The 27,210-nt window shown below is 36.2% G+C and overlaps 1 protein-coding gene across 2 annotated transcripts in view; it reads right to left on the reverse strand.

Moving 5' to 3' along the window:
• Positions 1–11,434: 11,434 nt before the first annotated feature.
• The window catches only part of LOC149779488 (cation-dependent mannose-6-phosphate receptor-like), a 30,661-nt gene continuing 14,885 nt past the window's right edge, over positions 11,435–27,210 (reverse strand). Inside the window, exons 4-7 of one of the 2 annotated variants that reach the window (XM_089938636.1) lie at positions 22,738–22,822; positions 19,147–19,232; positions 17,274–17,400; positions 11,435–13,277 (exon numbers count right to left, since the gene is read on the reverse strand). In XM_089938636.1, coding sequence (XP_089794762.1) covers positions 13,218–13,277; positions 17,274–17,400; positions 19,147–19,232; positions 22,738–22,822 — 358 coding nt within the window. In that variant the 3' untranslated portion in view covers positions 11,435–13,217. The remainder of the gene's footprint in view (positions 13,278–17,273; positions 17,401–19,146; positions 19,233–22,737; positions 22,823–27,210) is intronic. The other variant, XM_089938635.1, reaches the window with a different exon arrangement.

The raw sequence follows: 27,210 nt of genomic DNA on the forward strand, positions 1-27,210 counted from the left end.
CTAAACAAACATGGGAATATTGATAACACAGTATATGAAGCTTAGCTCATCACTGCGAACATTGTCAATGACGGACTAGGTCAAAAATTTGGATATACCCTTAGAGTGACACTTAGATCCGACAGATCGGACGGCCACCTATCAACGTGGCCCTCCCCTTAACAATATTATCTAAAATTCCGAGACCCATCTGGCCTCGGACAGGTTACCAGATAGGCCAATCCACCAGCGAATATTGTGGAATTTCATTCCAGACAAACTCGTATAATTTTATAACTGCATCGAATAATCCAGATACGATCACAGATCTCGTCATATTCGCCATTTTCAAAGAATGCATGCTATGAACATTTTAAGATTCATTTTTGCTAAAATGCAAGCGATTAACTTGATTATGTCTGTACGTACCTTGACATACAATTAACTAAATCTAGAATTTTAAAGCTTATATCATTTAATTACAACCACGAACTTTGCCATGTGCATTTCTGAATATACAAATTTCAAATAGAACTTTCCCGTCTTTTGTGTGAAGTTTATATTTCAGTATGATTGCTGTAAGGTGCCATCCGTATGCTCTTTGAAGGAAAGTAAAAACTATGGCTAAAATCACTAGTACACTTCTGTGTACAAGAAACACATATCTGCCAATGTTTGTGGTGCGACCTGTGTTGACCCTCTTTGGTTAACCCATCCCAACTACCCTTTTCAGGGCAACCCAAATCTCTATGAAAAGGGAGATGCTACTCGAATAACTGTAAGTACAATATATGTCTGTTATGTTTGTGTATCTCTACGTCTGTTTACAACCAAATAAATCGTAAAAACCCCTTCTACCCTTCTCATGGGATCCAGCAGGATTTTTTGCAAGGGGGTCAGTCAGTCAGTCGCGCAAGGCCCGAGACGGTATTATTAGTATAGCAAGCAGTCTGAAACTAAAGCTAATATTTACTAAGCGTTTTGAACAGAATCTTGTGACATATTTTCAGCTTCATTTGCATGATTAAACTTGTCAGAATTTATACACACACACACACACACACACACACAACATATACATATACATATATATATATATATATATATATATATATATATATATATATATATATATACTCGGTATGATGGGGGGTCACGTGACACCCTTTGACATATTTTGCGGACGCTCATGACCCCTCTTTTGTTTTAAAGCATGTTTGTGAGAATAGCGTGTATATATGAACACTACTACCCTTTGGCGTAGCGCGATATTATGTATGTGTGATTTCATCCCCCTACTTTTACATCCTACCCTATTCCGTTGGATAGTCAGTGTAGAGGTTTAGGACTCTGCACACGACGAGTTGGATAGTCTACGTGGGGTATTGGATAGGATAGTGCATGCTATTGGATAGTGTATAACTAAGCCTTGGTCACCATACACGGTATGTTGGATAGTATATAACTAAGCCTTGGTGACCATACACTGTATGTTGGATGGTATATAACTAAGCCTTGGTGACCATACACGGTATGTTGGATGGTATATAACTAAGCCTTTGTCACCATACACGGCATGTTGGATGGTATATAACTAAACCTTGGTGACCATACACGGCATGTTGGATGGTATATAACTAAGCCTTTGTCACCATACACGGCATGTTGGATGGTATATAACTAAGCCTTGGTCACCATACACGGCATGTTGGATGGTATATAACTAAACCTTGGTCACCATACACGGCATGTTGGATGGTATATAACTAAGCCTTGGTCACCATACACGGCATGTTGGATGGTATATAACTAAGCCTTGGTCACCATACACGGCATGTTGGATGGTATATAACTAAGCCTTGGTCACCATACACGGCATGTTGGATGGTATATAACTAAGCCTTGGTCACCATACACGGCATGTTGGATGGTATATAACTAAGCCTTGGTCACCATACACGGCATGTTGGATGGTATATAACTAAGCCTTGGTCACCATACACGGCATGTTGGATGGTATATAACTAAGCCTTGGTCACCATACACGGCATGTTGGATGGTATATAACTAAGCCTTGGTCACCATACACGGCATGTTGGATGGTACATAACTAAGCCTTGGTCACCATACACGGCATGTTGGATGGTACATAACTAAGCCTTGGTCACCATACACGGCATGTTGGATGGTATATAACTAAGCCTTGGTCACCATACACGGCATGTTGGATGGTATATAACTAAGCCTTGGTCACCATACACGGCATGTTGGATGGTACATAACTAAGCCTTTGTCACCATACACGGCATGTTGGATGGTACATAACTAAGCCTTTGTCACCATACACGGCATGTTGGATGGTACATAACTAAGCCTTGGTCACCATACATGGCATGTTGGATAGTACATAACTAAGCCTTGGTCACCATACACGGCATGTTGCATAAAATTAATAGGATATTGGATAATATATATGTGGTCCTGGATAGTAGAACACTTGGTCCTGGATAATGGATTGCTTTTGTTGGTGTTTTGGATTTAACGCCATTTTTCAGAGGATGATAGGCTATACATGACGGACAACGATGGAGGAAGAACCCAGGAAAACCCAGGTAAGAACAACAGACCCGCGGGAACCTAGTGGCAAGCTTTCTCAAATACCCACGTTGGCGGAACCCAAGACATGAACCAACGCGGACAGAGGTAAGATGGCAGCTATCGGTCAAGGCGAGGGCTTGAAACTACTTTTGAAATTTTGGAAACAACTCCCACCCCTCAGCACCAGATCTGATTCGACCCTAGTGAGACCCTTTGTGCGTTTCTCTACCCTTGATTCGATTTAAAAGACTTGAAATATAAAGTGTGATGCCAAAAAATTATTGATACAAACAATGTGAACCCCAATGGGTTATTTCTTGTTATACAGTTTTCTTTATTCGATTCTAGCATGTTGGTGCTAACTTAAAGAATAGTAACTGTTCAATCAGCTCCATGTTCCCAATAGGGTGTTTGATAATATGTGATGAAACTGTCGGCAATTTAAGACTTAAAAGGGTCGTAAGTCTTGAAATTCACCCAAAAAAATCAGTTTTTTGTTTGAATCCCCGTAAACTACATATTTCATTCATAAAGGTAGTTTGTTAGAAAAGCTATCATAATACATAAGGAATTTTAGCCTATTGACATTTAACACCGTAGGAGTGGTCTTTGGATATTAACACCTTCGGAATGTGGAGAATCCCAAGCTAACACATATTCTTGCACATTACCTACTGTTCGTGGCGAAGGGTGGTGTAGAGAGAATCAAGATGACGTCAGGAATGGAATATTTGCAAAATGCAGTATCTGTAATAGGGTCAGATTGGGTGGTGGGTGGTGGCGAGGTTTCCGTAACCCTCGCCCCCACACTCCCCCACAACCCTGCCCCCCCCCCCCCCGAAAAAATACAAAACAGGCACACAAACTTAGTCATTTGAAATATTACCATTGTTTTATTTTTGCGCACGTTAATTGGGTATTATGCATACTTTAAGTAAATAGACACATAGACTTTGGCTTTGGTGCTCTTTCAAGGAAAGTCCGGACCCTTCCGAGATTTTGGGAAGAAAAAAAAACAACATGCCCTACACTTGATCTGATCAAGCCCTGGTGCATTAAACTTTTTTCAGGAACATTTATATTTTAAAGGAGTTGATATTCTTGCTGTGATTGGAAAAGCAAGAAATTGCATATGAGTTATCAGTAAATTAATCATACTAGATTCTGGAGAAATATCATGATCTATCCACATTCTTCTTTGGGAATTAGCACAGTTGGAATACGTAGAACACCGTTCGTATAATACAAAATGTCAGGTTCATTTGAATGTATGGCAAAGTCGGAACACAGAGTATTACCTATATACAGTGGTTGACCAATCGAGCATGCCTATATCTAACGAAAATGCAGATTCAAATGCAAAGCTCTTATCGTTTTCTTGTTCACATTATGTATAATTGCAAGGAAACAACAAGAAATATGAATGAAACAACTAAACACAAAACGAAAAAAACTCATCGAGAAAGTGCGGTTAGTAAATTTGCATTTTCGCCTTAGAAAGCCAAAAGTGTCAAAGAGTCGCCTGTTTTCGATACTCAACTTCTGGGGCAAAATAAACTTTGAAAACTAGGAGAGCATCCGCCGTCCTTAAACTCTCAATGTTTGAAAAGGTTTTAATTTTTTTTAAAAGAACATGAAATTGAGATCATTTCCCTCACAATTAAATAAATAAACAAATAATAAGTCTTCGGTTTCTTTGAATGACCTGTGTTGGGGAAGACCCTTGTCCTACAATGTAAGACATCTACCTGGTTCCCTGATATTGATGTGTCTACCTAAACAATAAACATATCAGGGTAGACGTCTTACATGCAAGGACTAAGGAAGTACTCAAAGGAGAATGCAAATTAAAATGTACATATTGTCCTTCAGTTACCTCACAATGAATGCGTGAATGTTGAATCAGGAATTTTAGTTACATCCATGCCATGATTACAGCTTAGCCTGAAAAACAGTTCAGGAGATGTATTAATACAATTTGACCATATTGCTCTCGACCATTATAGTTTCTTATCAACAACACTGTCTGGAACGAGATTATTTGTCTCTTCAATGAGAGAGTTGAAACATAGAAAAAGTAATACTCTGCAGTCAAAGTTGGTTTTAATTGGTTCATGAGCAATGCCAATGATGATTGATATTTTAGTTACTGCCAAATATTCATTAATGAGCCTAAAATAAATGTATTAAAAAAATAATGAAAAAATTAATTTCGTGGCGAGGGGAGACCAGTGGTATCTTATTAAAAACACTAAGTCATTTTGCAAACTACTGTTTATATCTAATATACATACTTTAAAGTTATGTTCACCTCCTCAATTTCTACACTACATTTAGTTACATGGTTTCTTGATATTATCCATTCATAATATTTATCTATCACTCTATTATATATATATATATATATATATATATATATATATATATATATATATATATATATATATATATATAAGATATTCTATCTCTGTTTCTTTTTCTGACTATAACTCTAAGTCCTTTCATGAAGTTTCTCTGTTAAGTGCCCATTTTATATCCCAAACTTGTATCTTGTTCTCGTTTTCCTGCTTCTTCTGACTATTCTCATCTATCCATCTATATATCTGTCTGTCTGTCTGTCTGTCTATCTATCTGTCTGTCTGTCTATCTGTCTGTCTCTCTGTCTGTCTGTCTATTTATCTATCTATCTTTGATATCTATCTATCTGTCTGTCTGTCTGTCTGTCTATCTATCTGTCTGTCTGTCTGTCTGCCTGTCTGTCTATCTATCTGTGTGTCTGTCTGTCTGTCTGTCTATCTATCTATCTATCTTTGATATCTATCTATCTATCTATCTATCTATCTATCTATCTAACTCCGGTGGCCTAGTGGTTAATGCATCCGCCTCGGATGCAGGAGGTCGCAGGTTCAAACCCCAGCCGAGTCATACCAAAGACTTTTTTAAAAAATGGTACTAACAGCTGCCTCGCTTGGCGCTCAGCATTAAGAGGTTAGGGTTAGGACTGGTCAGCCTGGTGTCAGGAAAATATGAGTGGGTGAAAGATCATGCAACATGTCTGTGGCATGATGCCCCAGTGCCAGACATCACTATAAACTGCCACACTGCAAACATCGTAGTGATATGACTGAACAATTGTTAAAGCTACGTTAAAAATCTAGATCACACACACACACACAGACATCTCACCCCTCTTTCCTTACATACAGAATATGATTGGCTGATTATTATTAAATGAAGGACAGACCCCTTCACCCAGATCATACCAGAACTAAATGGTGCTGAAACAACAGGAATATGACACATTTACCAGATTTGTCATGATACCAACCTGTTTACCTAGATTTGCCAAAGCCTTCCTGATACCCAAAACCATGGCCTGATATTGATATGTTTTCCAACTCTGACATCCAACTTATATTAGCTAGAAATCTGATACTGGCACTGCTATTCTGTTATTTCCTTCCCACTCAGACTTGTATATTTATTGTTCCCGCACTAAATATCCCTTTGGTCATAATACAAAAATGAAGAGTTAGGAAGTCTTAATTAAAATTCCTGGAAATTCTTTTTGCCCAGTAGAGTCTACGTCTTCATGGGACTCTTGTTTTAAATTGTCATGAGTAAATCAAACCAGATTATATATTCCAGAGAGTTTTTATCAGTGAACAGTAAAAAAAATAATCCAAGTTTAGTTCAAAATAGATCCAATCCAGAATCTGAGTTTAAAAAGTCTTCTCCTACAAAGATTACCAAATTACAATCCAGATTGTAAATTAGAAAAATGATTAGACATGAAAAGTGAGCTCGCTAAAGATTTAATTGCTACAAAGTCCATGTATATCTTTTAAAATGATTTAAGTCAATTTAGAATTTAAGATCTCAAAGTAGTTTTCTTTGCCCCTTGAAAATTTTGTCTGCCCCAAGATTTAGGGGATAAGAGAACACATTGCCCCTTGCCGATGGATTCCTGGATGCAGTACTGTTGGTATGAATGCTAACTGGGTGTAAGTTAAAGTAGATGGAACATAGAAAAAAGAAAATCGTATACTGGCTGGATATGGGAGGTGTTTGTTTAAGGTATTTCCATCATGTTAGGTTGCATTGTGTACTGTGTCTGTCTTTGTGCATAATTTGGTATAGCATCCTGTTTTGGTACATACCATTTGGTGATTCCACAGACTGTTCTGTTAATTTATAGTATCTAAACATTGTAAATGACTAAGCCCCGTCCAATAACAGTAATATGTTATCTGCCATTATTGTTTTGCTGTATCTTAGTCCCAAGTCCAATGTGATTATTCCCTCCTCCAGTTAGTAATTTGAGATCTAGAATGAATATAATAAACAGTATCACAGTGTGATCTATTTGTTAACTTCTTTTGCATAGAATATCATTCTTGGACTTTGTGAAGTTCATACTTGTCTGTTGGATGTCAGATGTTTTCATCATCCAAGTTGTCTTTTGATATTTGTACTGTTAATTGTATCTCTTTTTGTGCTGTATTTTATATTTTATCCCTGGTCTTTTCATAATTATTATGTATCTCTGTCCCATTTCATTGAATGTGAGAGTTTTCAGAACCTTCCTATCAAAGCAGTGCATTGTTTTCATCCCTTCTTTAGCAATTAGTGTTAGGGTAAGTACATGTATTACTTGCCCAACTCTTATTCTAGTTCATTGTTTGTAAAAGTGGTCACAGTAAAAGGCTGCTTGGGACACAAACAAAGAGAAACAGATCTGCTTAGTCATCCATTTTGTTGCCTTTTGTCTCATCAGGTATAGGACTTAGCAGAAACCTGCCATGCTTATAGTGCCAGGAAGAAAGGACCTGATTTTATTATCATTAGAAGACAAACACACACCCTCCATTTCCAAGAAGGTTCTACATCTTCACTTCCACCTCTTTCCCGCCCATGTGAAATTTTAGCATAGTTTCAGTGTGATGGGTGTACAATTGGCTCATTTAAAGGCTGTATGGCCCCCATCCAGCAGTGATTCAATGACTGGTTGATGCATAATGTCTTCAGACTTACCCTGTTGGAAGACACTTACATCCTTTTGGCAAAATCTCCAACTAGGAGATCTAATCCCATCTCAGAATTTCACTTATCTTGGGATAAATTTTCTCATTCAAGGCAAGATAAATATTCTGGAAAACATCCTGGCTGGCCAGACAGGGACATGCAGTCCTCATGGAATGATCTCTGCAACAGTTGGTAGCAGAGACACCTTTTCATCTGTGGTGAAAGTCAGTAGTAAGGTTGAACAATAAACTGTCTATGTCTCGCAGGTGGCAGACCAGCTCTGAAGTGGGATTGACTGTACGCCAACACCTTCCCACCTTTCAGAATAATCTCTCAGGTTCTACACAGAGATGACCAGTCTCTTGTCTTTTAATGTCAGTGTGGAATCTTTCTAATCCTCCTTATGAACCCTTCAATAACATTTACTTCAAAAACCTAAACCTGTAAACAGTCTTTCTTCTCTCCCTAGTACTGGCAATGAAAACAAGAGAAATGTATGGCTTGTTAGTGAAATAGGTTGTGGACAATTCAGTGGTAACTATACAATTTGGTCTCCCTTCTTTGACAACCTGGTTTTCTGGCTAACTTTGATCTACTTTTGATGCTTCTGTACTTGTTGAAGTTCTCCGTATGACTTGACATTCTTCTGTTTTTACCTTTAACCAATGTGACACCTGAGTGAGTGGGAGCATTAATTCATTTGACTCAATTGTCTCAGCCCAACAAATTGTCAAGCGAGCCTTTAGTCTGCACTAGATGACCCTACTGATAGCAATGGTAAGTTCAATTTGACGTGATATCTGAGGCCATCAGCCCTCCATGAGGTTGTCAAATTCAGCAATGCAATACATTGTAATACCAGGTAAAGTATTATTGCAATTAAAAACTAATTTTAATTATGCACATCTATTATTGCTCAGTTCACACCTCCCCACTTGGTATCTTTTCAATCTGACTCCAAGTCAAGGAACAATAGTATTCCAATTGTTGGAAATTTACTAAGGTATCATACTCGGATCATGTTTGATACGTGGGAGGGGTCTAAATCCTCTAGTTCTTCATTGTATGAGGGAATAATGACCTTGAACTGGCAAACAGTGCAAGGAAACCTCCCACAATAAACTACATTTGCACTGACAGTTTGGTGCGATATGCCCTATTAAATAGCAACTTTGACTCGTGATAACCTTGTCAATGCCCATGCAGGGTTGACATGGTAATAGTGACTATACAAGAAATGACATGCGAGTTGGTATTGCTTTCTTAATTTGCCATTGTCATATAATTATTATGCACAAATTACCTGGCTCTGATGACAGAGATAAGTTGCATTTCAGAATAGCTGTGGTGATGGGTTTATTATTTGGGTGTATAGGGAAGACCCCAAGCCATACCATGGTATAATTCATGAATCCTGGGAAGGAAGTTGGGCATATAATGTGCCAGAACATCGGTTAACAGAAGTCCTTTACATGTATGAAACCTGAACAGTATGCATTACCATACATTATAAACAGGCCATTGAAAGTATTTCCCTTTTTTATTTACTGCAGGGACTATTACATTAGAGCAAGAACCATGGACTACATCATGAAGAAATTTCTGGAGATCCACACAGGAAAGAGACAAGTTCTGTACAGATACAAAACATTATGTCAGCATAGCAAAACTGAGGCTCATTTCAAATACATATCACTCACAATGACGCACATTTCAAACACATCTTACTCACAATGAGGCTCATTTCAAATAATCTTACTCACAATGAGGCTCATTTCAAATACATCTTACTCACAATGAGGCACATTTCAAATACATCTTACTCACAATGAGGCTCATTTCAAATACATCTTACTCACAATGAGGCTCATTTCAAATACACCTTACTCACAATGAGGCTCATTTCAAATACATGTTACTCACAATGAGGCTCATTTCAAACACACCTTACTCACAATGAGGCACATTTCAAATACATGTTAGGAACTTTGCTGCAGGTGAACCAGTATTTTTCTCACAAATTTTGGAGTCTTTACCAAGGTTCCATTTCCAATAATCTGAGAAATATGCCTATTATTTGGTAAATATTTTTTTATGTTCTGGTGTACGCAATGCACCACCTTATGTCAGTGACTAAAATAATCAAGAAGTTGCATAGAGAGTTTGTAAGTTGGGACCTTGCTTTGTGGAGCAATATTGTAATTTTGTAATCTGTATGTACTCTAAGATAACTTGCTATTAATAATTAGAACTGAACACAATTTAATATGCTGCTTTACATTTATGAGGCGCTGACATACAGCTTTTAATTATTATGGTTCCTTACTGTCTTACCTAAATATTATTTCTACTGCACAACTTTATAAACTAAGTTTTGGAATGCAGCTTTTTAGGAACAAAATCTCATGAGTTCTGCTTTCAGCGTGCTAAATCATGATTCCAGAGGATTTATGGATCCCTGTTTTCCCATCCCATGACACTTGGTTTCTCCAGTGTAATCTTTTGAACCTTCATCTGTTCGATTTCAAACATATTTTTTGAAGTACAGCTTTATATTTACAAAAAGCATGGATGAAATTATTTTGGGGCTTATCTACTTTGCATCAAATTAATTTTAACAAAGTTGAGGTAAACTACTGTAATAACATTTGCAGTGGCATCTGCAAAGATAAAAGCATTGTAAATTTATATTAAATATTTAAAAATCCCAGCTATTCTTTCTTCCAAGATCCTAGGCAACGGTTTGGAATTGGATTCATAGCACCTGTCTTCAGGGCTGGTGTGGGCGATGACACGGGGTGCTAGGTAACATTGTACAAAACATACATATTGCGAGTTGTACATTTTTGGTCAAGTTTTGTTTAGTACAGGTTTATGCACACTTTATAAATATTGGTATGCCTGGAATTATATAACTAGGTAACAGTTTCAGTGTGTTTCTTAGCACCTGCAAGGACAAAAGCCTTTATATATTTACATCCTCACTGAATTCCAATAATTCTTTCTTCCTAGGTCCTAGTCAACAGTTTGGAGTGGGTTTCAGATCACCTACCCCATTGGAAGGTAACGATGGGCTTCTTTTTGTACAAATAATGTTATTAATTATACATTATTGGTTAAGTGTTTTGTGCTTAGCTCACATTTTTGTACACTTTATAAATACTGGTGTAACTAGAATCATGAAACTTGGTGAGGGGATACATCTTAATAATTACTATACGCTTTTCACACAAGTATGTCGCTGTGACAGATACTTTATGCTTCAGTACCTAGATAAATTGTCTCTCAGTTTTAGTTCTCAAGCTTTGTTATTGAGAATCATCAAAGGTGATTATTGTATGCCAATCAGTTTGTACCACACTCAATCCGCAAGTGAACGTCACTGTAACCTACATTTCACATTTTGGATTATAGTTTTGCATTTAGCTTGATAGCAAATAGGTTTTTCTTACACCTTGTGTATAACTATGATATGTAGATTTATGAAAATTAGTCAGGGAATGCATCTTGACGAATACTATTCCATCACGACAAAAGCGTCACAGATTTAGAAAATGCTGAGTTCAAATTAAAAGAAAATCAATATGCACTATTACAATGTAGAGGATGTAATGTTTCTTTTAATACATGGGAGCTAAAATAAAATATTGTATTGTTAAAGTAATATAATATTCATATGTCAAATGTCTTACAAATGGTAACAATTACATAGTGCAACTGTGCTGAAAGAAAGCATATAGACCAAATGGAACGTAAAAACACATTCTGCATCGTTCTTCTAAATCTCTTGCTTTCTTCTTTACCTCTTCCTTACATTTCCGTTTCACGTTCAAGACACTCTGAAGACCAATGTCAATTGACTATGATAAACAGCATTCGTCTTAGTTTTTGTCTCTTAGAATAATTGTTGAATTTTATTTTAAAGCTTTGGACATTCTGAGACCCTAAGCCCTTTCTCTTCACAAACATAAGAGATATCTTAACTCTGTAAATCAATCACCAGAAGTGTGATCTTCCTTTGATCATCCCTCTTCATGGTTACAAATTTAGGTGGTACTGAACTATCTTGTCATTGTACTTCCTCTCTCTCTCTCTCTCTCTCTCTCTCTCCATGTATATCTACTTGTATTTGTGTGTTGTGTGTGTATGTAGAGAGATAGAAAGAGAGAGACAGAGCAATCAAATAAAAATTAGCATAACATGACCGTAATGTTATCACATGAAATCAGCATCAAAAACTAACTCTAACGAAACGACACAAATTAAGCCATGCCTACGATTACGACGTTCTGCGTTGTTTGGCACAGCTAAATTTCATTTCAGTTTCAGAATGTTTGCAATACATTTAATCTATGCGATTTCGATAAATGTTAAGCTTTATTTAGTGTCCACTAAATTTCGTTTCAGTCGCAGAATCGTATAATTACATTTAGTCACGATCTAAGGATAGCTATAGTGGATATAAAAACATAATGTTAAACACACTCGTCACCTATATAACCCATATACAACCGCCATTTGTTTAATTTTACCATTCACGTGAATTTTCCATGTTAAATTTATTGGCACTGAATTACTCTAAATCATTTTTGTAGTGTGTATGTTTACTGGATTACCATTAAGTGTATTAAATAAGTATAAACCAACGTACTGACCAATAACGTTTAATTTTCACATCGCTATAATGACCAATAATGGTAAGCCTCTGGACATTTATCAAATTAAATTCACATGACAGTGTATGTGTTTGTGACTTCATTCAAAATGGAGGCCAAAAGTTACACTCCCATAAGCTCCATACCACCCGATTCCATTTATTGCTCCCTTAACCGCCATGCTAGCCCACATCCCACAATATTAGATTTCCATAACTTCCATGGTGCCATATTTAATGCTATTCTGCCCCATCACCCTATTTTAAAACATTTATAATCGGTGCCTGAATTGTTCAACATGACAGAATTGGCGATTTATTTCATATCTCATAAAAAGTGGATATTCTCACGTAACTTGTTTCATTAACAAAAAGTAATTGTTTCACAGGTGAACAATAAATGAATCCAAAGTAAACAAATTCTCTCCAAATACATTTTAATGAAACACCTATGAGAATCTCAAACGATCTTGATTGTCACATATCTCTGAATCATACTTCAGCAGTTGTCGCAATGTAGGAAACTGTAGCGCTTGGAATCTCACAATTTTGTGACTAAGCGAGGGACCTAAATCTGCAGCACACGCTCTAAAATTAAACATATTTATTGTTATATTATTGTTTCACCAAAACAACGCATATACGTCGATAAATACAATACAACCGAATAAACACAGCACAACCCCGTCATTTGTTGTTTATATTCTGCAAAAGTCAAAGAAAAATAACAAAAAAAGTTAACTGGAATAATTGTAACGTCGTAATTTGCTTCGTGTTATTTCCTATTACATTTATGATATAGTGTCAATGCAAGGTAAGATAATAATAACTTATCAATATCGACTTTTAGATGTAGAATCTTCTAGAACATGTGGTATAAGTTAGAAAGGTTCATGGGTGGATAATCCAGCTAGAAATAGTTCATATTCACGTCTATGGCTTAAGTTTCTAACATCAGGTTTCATATTGCCTGGTACGCTGGAACGTTTTTTCCTCTACGAGCTATAAACACGACACCAGTCTGAAAAGAGCAAAAGAGCGAAATGAATAAAACCAATGTAACACTGTCGTTCGCGTCACGACGACGAGACTACATAAATATTTATAAATTCTGTAATCAGTTTTTAAAAACGATACAAAAATGACCATATATTTTTGTGAAGAATTAAGTGCGCACTTACCCCTGGGCAGATCTACTGCGGAGATTTATCCTTTCTAGAGAAAGTTTGCCTAATGCTGATAACTCCAGCCTCCCGAACTATTAAACAATATAAAACATATCGAGGCTAATTTGCGTCATTTCTTCAATTCTCTGGAAAAAAATGCATAACTTTTTGCACACTATAAAGCTGTCATATATACAAAAACTGAAATATTGACGCAGGCGGAGCTTACAAAAGCGCGAATATAATAATAATAATAATAATAATAATAATAATCTTTATTCTTGTAAAAAAAATGGCTAGTGGCCCAATTCCATTAATACAATTAACCCCATATCTTCCAGTTTTACCCCTGAATGGCAAATTTCCTGCTGTAAGCATAGTATTTATTTAACATAACTCGCTATTCCTAACAAATCTTAATATATTTGACAAGTGAATTCTACTCCAATGACCTATATAAACGCATTCGTTTATCTCATCCTGCAGCTTTTGCCTATACAAATTTTCACATCTCTGGCTGAACAACCAAAGAAAGGTATTTTCATCATTTAAGAACTGCATACACCAAACACGGCCAAATCCAAATGTAAATAAAAGCTTTTTAACATTGTTAGACCAGCAATTATAATTTTCTCTCATTTACTCTCATCTTAACTGTAAAGTGTATCATTGTTTTAAATACCTGTCTTCTGGCATTTTTATAATTCTTAGTCAATATTTGAAAATACGTTTGTATTTTATACTCTGCACATTAATTCTTCCAAACTCATTATATACGAATGATTCCAATTTTTATAAATGAAACGGATTTTCTGCAATACGACTGGATCTAAACTGTCACGTGATACTGAGCTGGAAGTTTTTACACATCAATAAATTCTGAGACTACTTTTGGTTTTTGTACTGTTTGCAATATAAATAAACACTGCAGACACGTCATTGTGAAATGATTGTCTCATCTTTACAAATTTTTATTTAGCAAACAAATATTAATTATACCCTTTGCATACTTTTTCAAATATTCTTTGATTGAAATTGATAGTTTACAATTTGGCGGCGATTTGTCACTGCAATTTTCTGCGGAGTTTTTTGAACAGTTAGATAAAAAGAAGTTAAAAGAAATAATAGCAGCGATTAAAGCAGATGAAGATGGATTTGACGATAATGCGATGGATGTTTTATAAACGCTGAAAATAAAACCGAACAACAGATATTGATAAATTCCCTCACACAGCACCCCATGACCTCAGTCACCCTTCCCATACACAACAACAACAATAACAGCGTGGAACTGGGCCAGTCAATTTTGAGGCCGCTTATGGATATCAACCAAGATTCAAGAAATCATCTGAGGAGGACTTATAAGCTATTGAAATAAATAAATACTCTGATGATACTAAACGAAACACAAAATGGGGCATTGGCGTTTTCAACTGTAATTTTTTTAAATTTCTTTTTAAACGTGTGTGGGTGTTGGTGGCATGGTGAATATGACCCCTTACACAAAAATAAAAACAAATATTTATGAGACCATCATTCAAAGACAGAATAAAGGTTCTAAATGGCAAAACTACTATCTCCAACAATAATACATAAAGGTCATTGTTTTGCTAATTTAAATTATTTTGGATGTGTAGTCATTAATTCCTTCCAGCACTCCAGCACTCAACTATGCAACCAAACAAAACATATGGCCGGTTTTGCGAGCAACTTTACATTTAACAACTGCACAGAAAGGGTCTTGTTAAGTATTAACGCTGATGAAATAGACATAAAATGTTATTCCTGTAAGGGACATACTAAAATTAAAAAAGAATGTTATTTTTTTATATAAAGAAATGTGCTGACACCACTGGTAACCATTGCCTAATATGTAAAGTATGAAGTAGCTGAATAAACGTAACTGTGACAGTAGTTACATTTCATTTGACATTATACCACTGAACGGGTCTTCCCAAGTATTAACGCTCTTGACAATGATATAAAATGTTTTTCCTGTATATATGTTAGTAAGGGATAGCATCATCTCGTTCATATTTCCATGTTGTTCATTGATAAATCCAATATGATTTAAGGCTTGATTGGAAATTTAATCTAGCACACTTGTTCATTCCGTATCAGCTGTTAAAATGTAAGGTCATGGTCATCTGACGTAGCAGATGGGACTGACTAAATCTAAACAAGAATGCTGTAAATGAACTAAATGTGTTGAAACCATCGCTAGCCATTGCCTAAGATATAAAGTATGAATTTACTGAACAAGTTAACTGTGGCAGTAGTCAATATGTTTGTGTGATTCTGCACAGGTTATGAATTATGGGGCGATGTGAAACGGCAAATGAAAGGAAAGTACACGCTACTTAAATTGGAAGGCATTGTTGATGGAATAAGTTGATTCGACGAAAGAAAGGAAGAAATCGGAATTATAAGGATTAAATTATCCTAGTTGGGTTTTGATCGACGTGTACATTTTACCTAATCACTCGGGGGCCCCGAGTGGCCGAGTGGTCTAACGCGCTCTCCGTTACGGATCACTACCATCTCACCTCTGTCTGCGTGGGTTCGAGTCTCGGATTCAGCCAATGTGGGTATGTGAGAAAGCTTGCCAGTAGCTTCTCGTGGGTCGGTGGTTCTTTCCGGGGTTTTCTCGGGTTCTTCCTCCACCATTAATACTGGCCGCCATGTATAGCCTATCGTGTGCTGAAAAATGGCGTTAAACCCTACAACAACAACAACCTAATCACTCGCAAAGTTAAGATCAAGTCCTTCGGTTTTAAGTTATATGGTGTTTACAGGTGTGACAGACCAACCAAGAATAAAATGATGGAGAGCCAGCAGGCGAAAATAGTGTGTCCATGCCCGGCCTCTCCGTGGAAAGAATAGATGGAAGTCACTGTAGCAATTTGGCTACGGATTGATATGTTTACACAGATCATTATTTTCATCTATCAAAAATAACTATCTGAAAGGTCGCTATCTCATTGGAAACGACTGAAAGACAACTCGAAATGACTAGATTACAGTTTGCAAATTTTAGAAAAGGTTCGATGACGAAACAATATTATTATCAAACCATTATGAACTTTATCCTCAGTCAAGGTCACTGCGAAATTTCTTTAACAAGAAAACTCCGAAATGTACTCAGCTCCAGACTTGCTTTTGAAAGGGATTTGTAGTGAAAAGTATTTATGTCAGAAACATTGAGGACACTTTATCATTGGTGATGTAATTAAGATATTTAATTGCGTTTCTTAAATACTCCTCTCTCTCTCTCTCTCGTACACATACACACAGAAACATATAAATGTTGCCCTTATCTAATGTTGATATTGAACAGAAACGAAATAATATATTAACTGTTCGCCCCCGCTCCCCACCTCAGACAAATAAACGAAGAAAATATAAACCATATGTAAATTTCATCACTTTACATTTAGCATCATGAATTCTGTTAGAAAAAGTAACCATGTTTGCTAAGAGAGGACAGATCTAGATCGTATCAACAAGCAAGTTGTTTCCGCAGTGTACGTAAGTGGTATTCAAATCATCGAGTATCATTCATTTGTACGTGAGAAAACAATCTAACCGTTTTTAATTTTCGTATCAGCCAGTAAGTTGTTTCAACTGGAGGGAGGGGGTAAATGTTCCAGTATCTAGAATTGAACCTGAGAAAATAAACCTGATCGTTTCTGATTTAAGATCGCACTCCTGCAGAACAAGGTTGCGAGAAACTGAAAAGCAGGCACTGCAAAGTAACTTTCAAATTATGCTATAACCTCATCTTTTTACCTTCATGCATTAAAAATAATGACACCTCGCTCCCGCCCTTCCCACAATGTTTTAACGCATACCTTGACATATATAGGAAACTGTCTCCACATATTGTAGTTTGGAATCCTTTCTTTGCCCGTTGCTTTCCGCACAAAGGTTTGGAACAGGATCCCGCCAATGATGTAAATAAACACCAAGCTGAAAAACCTGTCGGGTGCCGGAAAGGAATAAAGAAACTAAACTTTAGTATGATTGATCCTTCTGAGACAACAATAAGTATATCTTGCACGAAAGATTCAAAATTCAAACCATGTTGCCTCATATTTTTATAACGCTCAAGCAGGTAACGAAATATAGACAGGCAATGTAAAACTTTGAAAGTGAGATAAATGTATCAAAGCGGTTGGGTTGAGCGTGCAGTGACAAAGAGTTAGCGGAATCTTCTAAACTTTGATTCTGGAGTACGTTTGGTACATAATATAAAGACAATTTTCTTTCCTACCTACTGGATATATTTCATCTTGCGCTACCATAAAACCATATATTTTTTACAGTCGTTGCTTCGCCACTCGCTTAATTATCAGGTTTTGGGACCACAGGATAAAATATATTCAGTATTAACGCAGGAAAACAAAATATCCTCTACATACATACAAACATGCATACAAGCGTACGTACACACACACACACACACACACACACACACACATATATATATATATATATATATATATATATATATATATATATATATATATATATATATATATATATATATATATATATATATATATATATATAAACACACTACCATTACTATTGGCAAAAAAAACTAATTCAGTTCTTGTTGGTGTAAATGAAATTCATAACTTGCCGATGAAAATAGGAAATATTCTAGTCAAACTAACAATAAGGACTTAACCTGCCGTATTGAAAAGTGGAGTTACCAATGAAGCAATTGACAAGAAAGGACTTAACCTGTTGTCTTGACAATTAGAGTTACCAATATAGCAATTGACAAGAAAGGACTTAACCTGTTGTCTTGACAATTAGAGTTACCAATGTAGCAATTGACAAGAAAGGACTTAACCTGTTGTCTTGACAATTAGAGTTACCAATACAGCAATTGACAAGAAAGGGCTTAACCTGTTGTCTTGACAATTAGAGTTACCAGTGTAGCAATTGACAAGAAAGGACTTAACATGTTGTCTTGACAATTAGAGTTACCAATGTAGCAATTGAGAGGTAAGGAAATAATCTGCTGTATTGGAAACTAGAGTTACCAAAGAAGCAATTGATAGGTAAGACAATTACCTGTCTTTTTGGAAAACATGAATAACAATGTAGCAATTAACAGGTAAGGGATCGACCTGCTATATTGGAAAGTGGAGTTACCAATGTAGCAATTGACAAGTACGGACTTAACCTGCTGTCTTGAAAATTAGAGTTACCAATGTAACAATTGATTGGAAAAGAACTGTCCTGCCATATCGGTAAGTACAGCTACCGATGTAATAATTTGCATATATGGAGACTACCTGCATTTTTGGAAAGTATAGTTACCACTGTGATAACTAACACAAAAGGAACTGACCGACTGCATTGTATAGTAGAGTTACCAATGTGCTAATTGTCCGACAAGGACTTGACGTGCTTTACTGGAAAGTAGAATTACCAATATAGCAATTGACAACTATTGGAATTATAGACTAAAGATATTCAGATTTCAGATGCAATATCAAACAAAGAAACTTCTTAAAATTAATTAGGTGAAACACTAGACCAAATTAAACCGACACCATTGTCATGTCTAGTGTCCATATTTTATTAATTAGGAAAATTATATATGTGCGTGTGTGTGCGTGGTAATGGGTGTGAATTCAATTAATGGTAGCGGGACAGACGGTAAAGAAACTGATTTTAAGCTGCTATAATGAATAATAATTTACTCACACAATACACAGGACAGTTCCAGCAGAAACACTAGACTTAGTAGACCCTCCTTGTATGCAGGCATATTTACTTCTTAATTCGAAATCCTAAAATAAAAAATGATGCATATCAATCAAGTGCACATATACATCTTTAAACGGGCTCTCTAGAGAAACGCAAAGACACTTTGTCGCTAACCCCTCCCCCCTCGTGGTGAGGTATACTACACACTATAATACGAGCGGGCATGTGTCGTACTGGGTTAGAAACTGGATTTTTTTCCAAACCTAGCGTATTAAAACAAGTTTTAAAAGGACAGGTTTTTCGTTGTGGCCAAGCCCCAACATTAAAACCATGCGCCCCAACTTGGTATATTTTGCAAATGACCGTGGCAATTTGGTAGTGATAGGTTCAGGTTGAAAATTCAGGGCTATTTAAGAGAGATAAAATGGAAAAGGAGAATCTCTTGGGACATGCAACATTAAGGAAAGATGGTCTTTACAACGGCGCATAGTCATCCTTTTTAGTTCACGTTTAATATATATATATATATTATAGGGAATTCGCTAAAGAAACTTCCATTGGGTTGTAAATATATCCGTATTTTTATTGTAGCGTCACGAAGTTTATAGTATATTACATTTTTGTTGCCCATTATTGCACCATATGAACGTTTGACAAATATGCCGTGGCTATTTGACAGTGACGCGTTTAAAACAACGTATGCATGCCAGATAGGACTAGCAACATATAATATACAACAGGATCTTATTTTCCAATCGAAATGACTAATGTGAAACGTATGTCATGTACCCTTTATCAGCATGATGCCTCAGTAGATTCAATTAGTCAGAGCTAAGTCAGATTTATATTTCATCGAGCCACTTTGCTTTCGTCTTGACTTTAATTATTATGTGTAAGTCCAGAAATGTGCTCCCTTGGTGAACGTCAGGCCCGGAAAGCTCAAAACGCTTGAGAATAAAATTCAGGCGAAAGCTCAAAGTCATAAACATTTTGACTACGTCATTATTAATAGAAATATATTGGAATCATATAATTTTCTTTATCTCAGTAAGACTACCTAACTTCTTGTACCCTATATATCACATCTGATCTTTGAGTTTTCAGTTTAGCTGTGTCCTCAAACTGATTTCGAGAATGCAGGGTCAGGCTATGTGAAGTTATGGCAAGCAAACCGTGTAAAGTTATGGAGGAAAAATCATGTGACATTATGGTCGCGGTGACATTGTAATCCATATGCTGCAGTACTACGTATATTTTCTGGTTGCACATTTTATTAGTGCTTGTACGAGAAAGATATTTGGCATTATTTCTTAATTTGTCTAGATATTTATGAATTCCACTGCCTTATTGACAAATTCAGATGACCATGGCTTACTTCCGAGGACACAATATATTAAAATCAGCTGTTGCGCTTTCTACATATTAATGCATTTGAAACATTGATATTTTGTATTCAAGCGAACCGGCCCAATCACACACTTTAGCAAAAGTCATGAGGCTGAACGAACGTTTCGATATTAATGCTGCTTTCTACTGAATAAAAATAAACAATTCCCCGGTTAGCACATCTACAAGAAATATCAGATTTAAAAAATGATTTCCCAAGATATACAAATACGTTGCAGTAACAACTTTCCACTTAGGTACAAAAAAAAAGATATCAATATACTACAGATAGCACAATAGGAAAAAGCCGTTGATGTCCTTTCTCCCATTAATATTCTCTTAAACTTTTTCAGGTGAAGTATTGCACAAAGCATTCATCTGGAGGAGATAATAAGTAATTAGTTAATAATACTTAATTACATAAGTATAAATCGTTCAGTTACAAATGAATACATTCAAGCAGGCATTTATTGTTTGCGACATTTACCGGAATGAGTAAAATATGTATGAGTCTTCTAAAACCCACAATCGATATTTATGCAAAAGGAGGAACAATACAATTTATTTTAGCGATGGTCACGATAGTAATCTGCCCACATGTTAGGAGATTGATTATACGTGTTTGTTTGTTTGTTTGTTTGTTTGCTTTTACAAATAATCATAGGCTTTAATTTGTTACTAAACAAGTGAGCTATTACTGGAGACAGTTTAGGAAATTGATGACAGAAAACCCAGGTTGCTTTGCCACTTTATATCTCAGGTTGAAATCGGATACCTGAATCGTATTACTACGTAGGATATTTGCCAAAGTTGATGGAATTGTAGCGTCATAGCTGTCATTGGAACTAAACACGGATAAAATCAGCATGCCTGAACAATTACCTGTTTTGGGTCGGATAATGACCTGTTGATTAGTTGACTCTAAGGAAGCCACATAGCTTAAAGAAGAACAAGTACATAATATGATGCGAACATCGTATCTCAAATTTCAGCAGGTGTCAGACTTGGGGAAGTAGCTCAAGTCATGAGGAGGGAATAAAAATAAATAATGAAATAGAGTGTCTGATTTAAGGACAGGGACTCAACACCTACTTGAAGAGGAATTTTGTATACAAGACCAATCTGGTGAAGTTTCAATTTGATATCAATATCAGTTCAACAACATTCAATTATTTTGATTCATTTGTGGCACGAATAGTGTGTGTGTGTGTGTGTGTGTGTGTGTGTGTGTGTGTGTGATTTAGATTTTTAACGTAGCTTTAACAAATTTTTAGTCATATCGCTACGATGTCTACAGTGTGACAGTTTATAGTGATATCTAGCACTGGGGCATCATGCCGCAGACATATAGCATGTTGTCCCACCCATACACATTATCCTGACACCAGTCCGACCAATCCTAACACTAACCTCTTAATGTTGAACGCCTAGCGAGGCAGCTGTTAGTACCATTTTTGTAAGTCTTTGATTTGACTCAACCGGGTTCGAACCCTCCATCTCCCACATCCGAGGCGGACGCTCTAACCACTAGGCCACCGGATTGTTCGGCACGAAAATCTATACCTTACGCTTACATAACGGAAGATAAATGTAGCATGCAACCCGGTCTAGATCTTACAATGGACTCTCTTATACTAACTTAACTTCCAGATTTTCTCAGATTTTTCCATCCTCCCTATAACTGTTCCTGACAGTGACATATTACAATCTTTTCCAAGATCACAAGGTTATTAACCTTACATCTGAAGCCTATAACAATATCACTGCCTAGAGAACACGCATAGTCAGCCTCTGTCTTTATCAGATCGTCTCTCCATTTTACGGCACCATTAGACAAACACACTGACCTAGTGTGACCTCTATCACTTAACAGGCTAGCTTTGGGAACTATTTACAAAGTCAGCAAAGATGCCTTGCTACATAATCGCAATATTGCTATGCAAACATAACAAGATAAAACGACACAAACACTATATTTAATCCGTCATAGATAGCATTGGTAATGATACTCCTACTACTACTACTTCAATAATAATAATAATAAGAAGAAGAAGAAGAAGAAGAAGACGAAAAAGAAGAAGAAGAAGAACGTCAACAACAATAGAGGAAGACATGAAAAAGATGACTGAAAATAAACAATAGTAGACTAACAAGATAAAGTATTTTTCATAAATCATTAATATCTATCAATTTAAGATTTACATAAATTGCCTGCTGGCCTCTCTCCCCCAGTGGAGTGAGTTGCCCCTCTTGACTCTCATCACAAATCAGTGTGAAGTAAGACGTCCTGAAAAAAGAAAAGAGTTTGGTTTTGTGATTTTACAGATGAAAACACGAGTATATTACTTTAGGCCGAGGAAATTGCACTACTGAAAATTGTGCAAATTACTTAAGACCTAAACAATTACAAAATATACATATATCTTACTAAAACACAAGAAATGAACTTTAATACAGTTCAAGAAATTTTACAAGATATCTATTAGAGAATTTATAACTTTTTTTTATTTTTTCATCTTTATATAGCTTGCGTCAGATGGCACTCTACAGTTTCGTATTTTGCATTTGGATTTTTAAATTACAAATAATTTGCCTGTTTTCCTCACCGGTTCTACTGGCTATTTATAAAAGACCTTGTATATTGTAAATCTCGTTAAAAGAACGTTTAATTCCCTTAATTGTTTGTGTGATTGATGGGTGAAATATGGGTTACAGAATATCCAGCTTGGCCAAACTAACGATGTACATTATATAAAAAAACAGCTAACTCTTCCTGGTGAATTTCACTTCTTAGACGTCAGAGGTAAATTGTAAAAATAAGAACCGATAACTTTTTTTTTAGTTTCATATAGTTGGTCCTTCATTCCTTGCACTTTCAGAAGCTAGTATTGTCGAGCCCGGCAAAACTTGTTTTTTCTGTTTTAATAACTGCTAAAGACAGTGTACTTTAGACTAATTCAGACTGATTGCTTTTAGCACATGTGAACAGCCATTTTGTTTAGCTGTTTGCTTTGATCATGTACAATTTCCACAAATACAATAACCAAGGAATATTCAGTCACAGTACACGAAAGTAACAAAGATGTATGCCAGCATTCTCTATATTTAAATTTGCAAATGTAAACAGCCTCACCTTACACCTATCACTTGCTCGGAAGCTCATAATATCTGAAGAGCGCCACCACTGAAAATCAACAATATATCTCTTTTCCGGGGAAAGTAATCAACAGAAATGAAACTATTCCATCTGTAACATGCTTTAAACGTTTCTTTATGCATTTGAACATATTCGCTTTCCACATATGGGCAGGCTGAGACCAATGCCTAGTTTTGCTTCAATAACAACAATATAAATTTCATACAGCGATCAACTGGCAATATATTTCCCTAAAAGTGTTTAATTTTTTTCAAAACTGAATCTTTTTCTTCCAGATTTTGATGAAACGATTTATCGTAGATATCGGACATTTTGTGTCATTGATTACGCTAATACCATCTTAAAAATATCGGGAAAATGACTATGATTTTCAAAGTTCACACATCTTAAAACGTGATTTTGTATTGCATGATGATATGGTTCAATTTTTATAATTTCTAAATATAAACATTTCTTTTTGCTGGAAGGGGATGGCCTCATATTCACCTACGTACATAATGTTGTTGCATCCTTAGGACCCAAAATCTACTTGGTTAAATCAGTACGAGAGCCACAAAATATCTTTTCACGTCCTTCTAAAATCATGCTAGTTTCGTGTGTGTGTGTGTGTGTGTGTGCGATTTGGATTTTTAACGTTTCTTTAACAATTTTTCAGTCGTATCGCTACGATGTCTGCAGTGTGGCAGTTTATAGCGATGTCTAGCACTGGGGCATCATGCCTCAAACATGTAGAATGATGTCCCATCCAGTCACATTATCCTGACACCAGGCCGACCAGTCCTAACACTAACCTCTTAATACTGAGCGCCTTGCTAAGCGGCTGTTAGTACCATGTGTATAAGTCGTTAGTATGACTCGGCCTGGGTTCGAACCCTCGACCTCCCGCATCCGAGGAGTACGCTTTAACCACTAGGCCACCGGAGCGGTCAGTTTCTTGAATGTATTTATCACAAAGACGAGTCACGCAAAGGTTAGGAGTATGAATTCCAGTCTCTTGAGAACAGTCGAAGTTATAAAAAAAAACGAAAATCCACACTTGGTCATGGTTTTTTTTTTTTTTCGTTATTCGGCGCTTCTTTGAATTCATTGTTATATCTTGTAATATAACAATGATGGTCGATCAAGACGACTCAACCACTAAAACAACTTTTTATGGGAGGGTGGTGAAATTATTTGTATGTTATTTAAGCTGTTGAAACATTGAAATACCATGGGTCTGCTTGTAAATAACTGGTTAACAGTAACTCTAAAAAGATGGTACATAGCTTGGTGTTAGATAGTAGATCACCGGATGCTAGTTACTCAAAACGGTATGTTGTTGGTATAGTGTTGATATTGGATAGCAGATCACTTGTAATGTTTGTTATACAACCTGGTGCTGGATAGTACAACAATTAGGCCACGGTTAGTCCAAACTGCGTGCTGATGGTATAGCGTCGGTCTGTAATAGTAGATCACGGTTTGCTGGATAGTAGTACTAATATTAGTACCCTTACTCGTACCTCGTGGACAGGGTACTAACATGAGCATATACTAGTCCTACATGTAAGACACAGCACATTTTGATTTCGTTGAGGTGCTATGTCTTACTATCCAAATAACGGCCTTGTATAGTGTGTTCCGATGTCGTTGACATCGGAATGAGTAATCAAAGTTTCAGGAACATCTCACACATCTGGCAGCCTATATCGACATTTTTCCACTAATTTATGCGTAATTAATATACTTACTGTGCTGTCTTTATCCTGGTGGAATGAAAATATGACACTAGCAAATGGATGCATTTTCACGTTCCGTTGACATACATTTGAATTTGTTGCAATGCGACGGTAGTCGAGATATGCCGAAGTAAGTTCAAGTAGGTTGATGTTTGGGATATGTTTCTTGAACGAAACGAACCGTTGCTTACAGTTCCAATAGGCATAATATTTTTTTTATTCGTTTCGTTAAAAAATAATGTTTCAACTTGATCCGATTTCGGCATTCTCGGCTTTCATCCCTTCCCAGCCAACTGAAAAGTAGGCCAAAGAAACTTGAAGACGGGTCCATTTCTTTTGTGAGAATTTGAATTTATTAGAGAAAAGGCTTCATAGTAAGTAAAGTCTGACTAAAAAATTATAACTTTACTTTGTAGAAAAGCGTCATTATTTTAGTTGTCAGTTGTGTGAAATATTCCTGAAAATTTTACTTTCGTAACGATGTTAGTCGACATCAAAACACACTACACAGCACCATTAGTTAGGCTGTAAGACCCTGACGCTCACAACATAAATATCAGCATCGGGTCTTACAGGTAGGACTAGAGCATATACGTGTTAATGGAGCAAGCCGGGTGTGATTCACTCTTTTAGCCTAATAATAACACTTTAAACAGATTCCTTCCATATAATCCAATAAATAGAGTAGTCCTCTTATTTAATACCAGAAGTATCGAAAATCATTGTAGAAATAGTTGTAAAATCTCCTTTACCTTTTTTCAGCCGATATTTTCGTTTAGATCGTCCGCCATGTTATTTCAAATAATGATTACTTCCGTTCTCAGCCTCGTTTGTTTGTGTGCCATATAAGGACATTGACGCCTTATTTGAAAATGTAAACAAATCGTAGTAAAAATTTGGCGCCGTTTGGGTCAGAAATTCTGCGCATTAAAAGTAAATACGGTTTATCGGCAACTTTGAAATTCAACCAAGAAGCGATTATTCGCACTTGATTGATAATAATATAGCGTAGAATATCCAAAATATGTTCTGGCAAGCCTTACGTAGAAAAGGGGTCACGGCGAGAGTCTCGCGTTATCTGTCATGGCGGACAGGATAAGGTTAGAGTAACCATGCCAATTTATTTTATCGTGTAAGGGCTTAATAAATTCAAAATAAGCCAAACTTCTTTCACAACGTGATTATACTTATGTAGTTGATTTCTACACTGTTTGTTTTTCTGACTTTAGTGATGATTTTTTTTTTGCTCCATTACATGATATGGGATCAGTTCGTAGCCTCAACCACAACAAATCAAGTTGAGGCTACGACATCGTAGCGAGCTGGATAGCAGATCCGTCAAAGAAAAGATGTTGTTTTCTGACCAAGTCGTCTAGCTGGATCATCAATGTTATGTTCGACGTTCAAGGTCAAATCATTATAGGCTGATATATTTCTAACAATGTTAAGAACCAAATCAGACACACTACAAAATTACTGCGTTCCTTCAACAATGTACCAAAATAACTCTGATATTCAGGAGTCTGTTAAATAAAAATTTGGACTGACATTGAATTTGGGGGGCAAAAACACAAGTCATAAATTTGTCATCCCAACTTTTAAAAAAAAATCAAATCTACCTAATTTGAAATTGGATTGTTTTCCTCAAACATACTGTTTGTAACATACATAGCAAATTTTGAGAATCTTAAATTTCTGTTAAAGGCCAGACAGACCTAACCGTTTACATTTACAGCCACACGGACCCATCATGTTACACTCTTTAGACGCCTTCTTTTGCGTCCTACAAATCGGCAAATG

This window comes from Sinohyriopsis cumingii, chromosome 17 (genome assembly GCF_028554795.1).
Source record: "Sinohyriopsis cumingii isolate HCF-2022 chromosome 17, ASM2855479v2, whole genome shotgun sequence".
NCBI lineage: Eukaryota > Metazoa > Mollusca > Bivalvia > Unionida > Unionidae > Sinohyriopsis > Sinohyriopsis cumingii.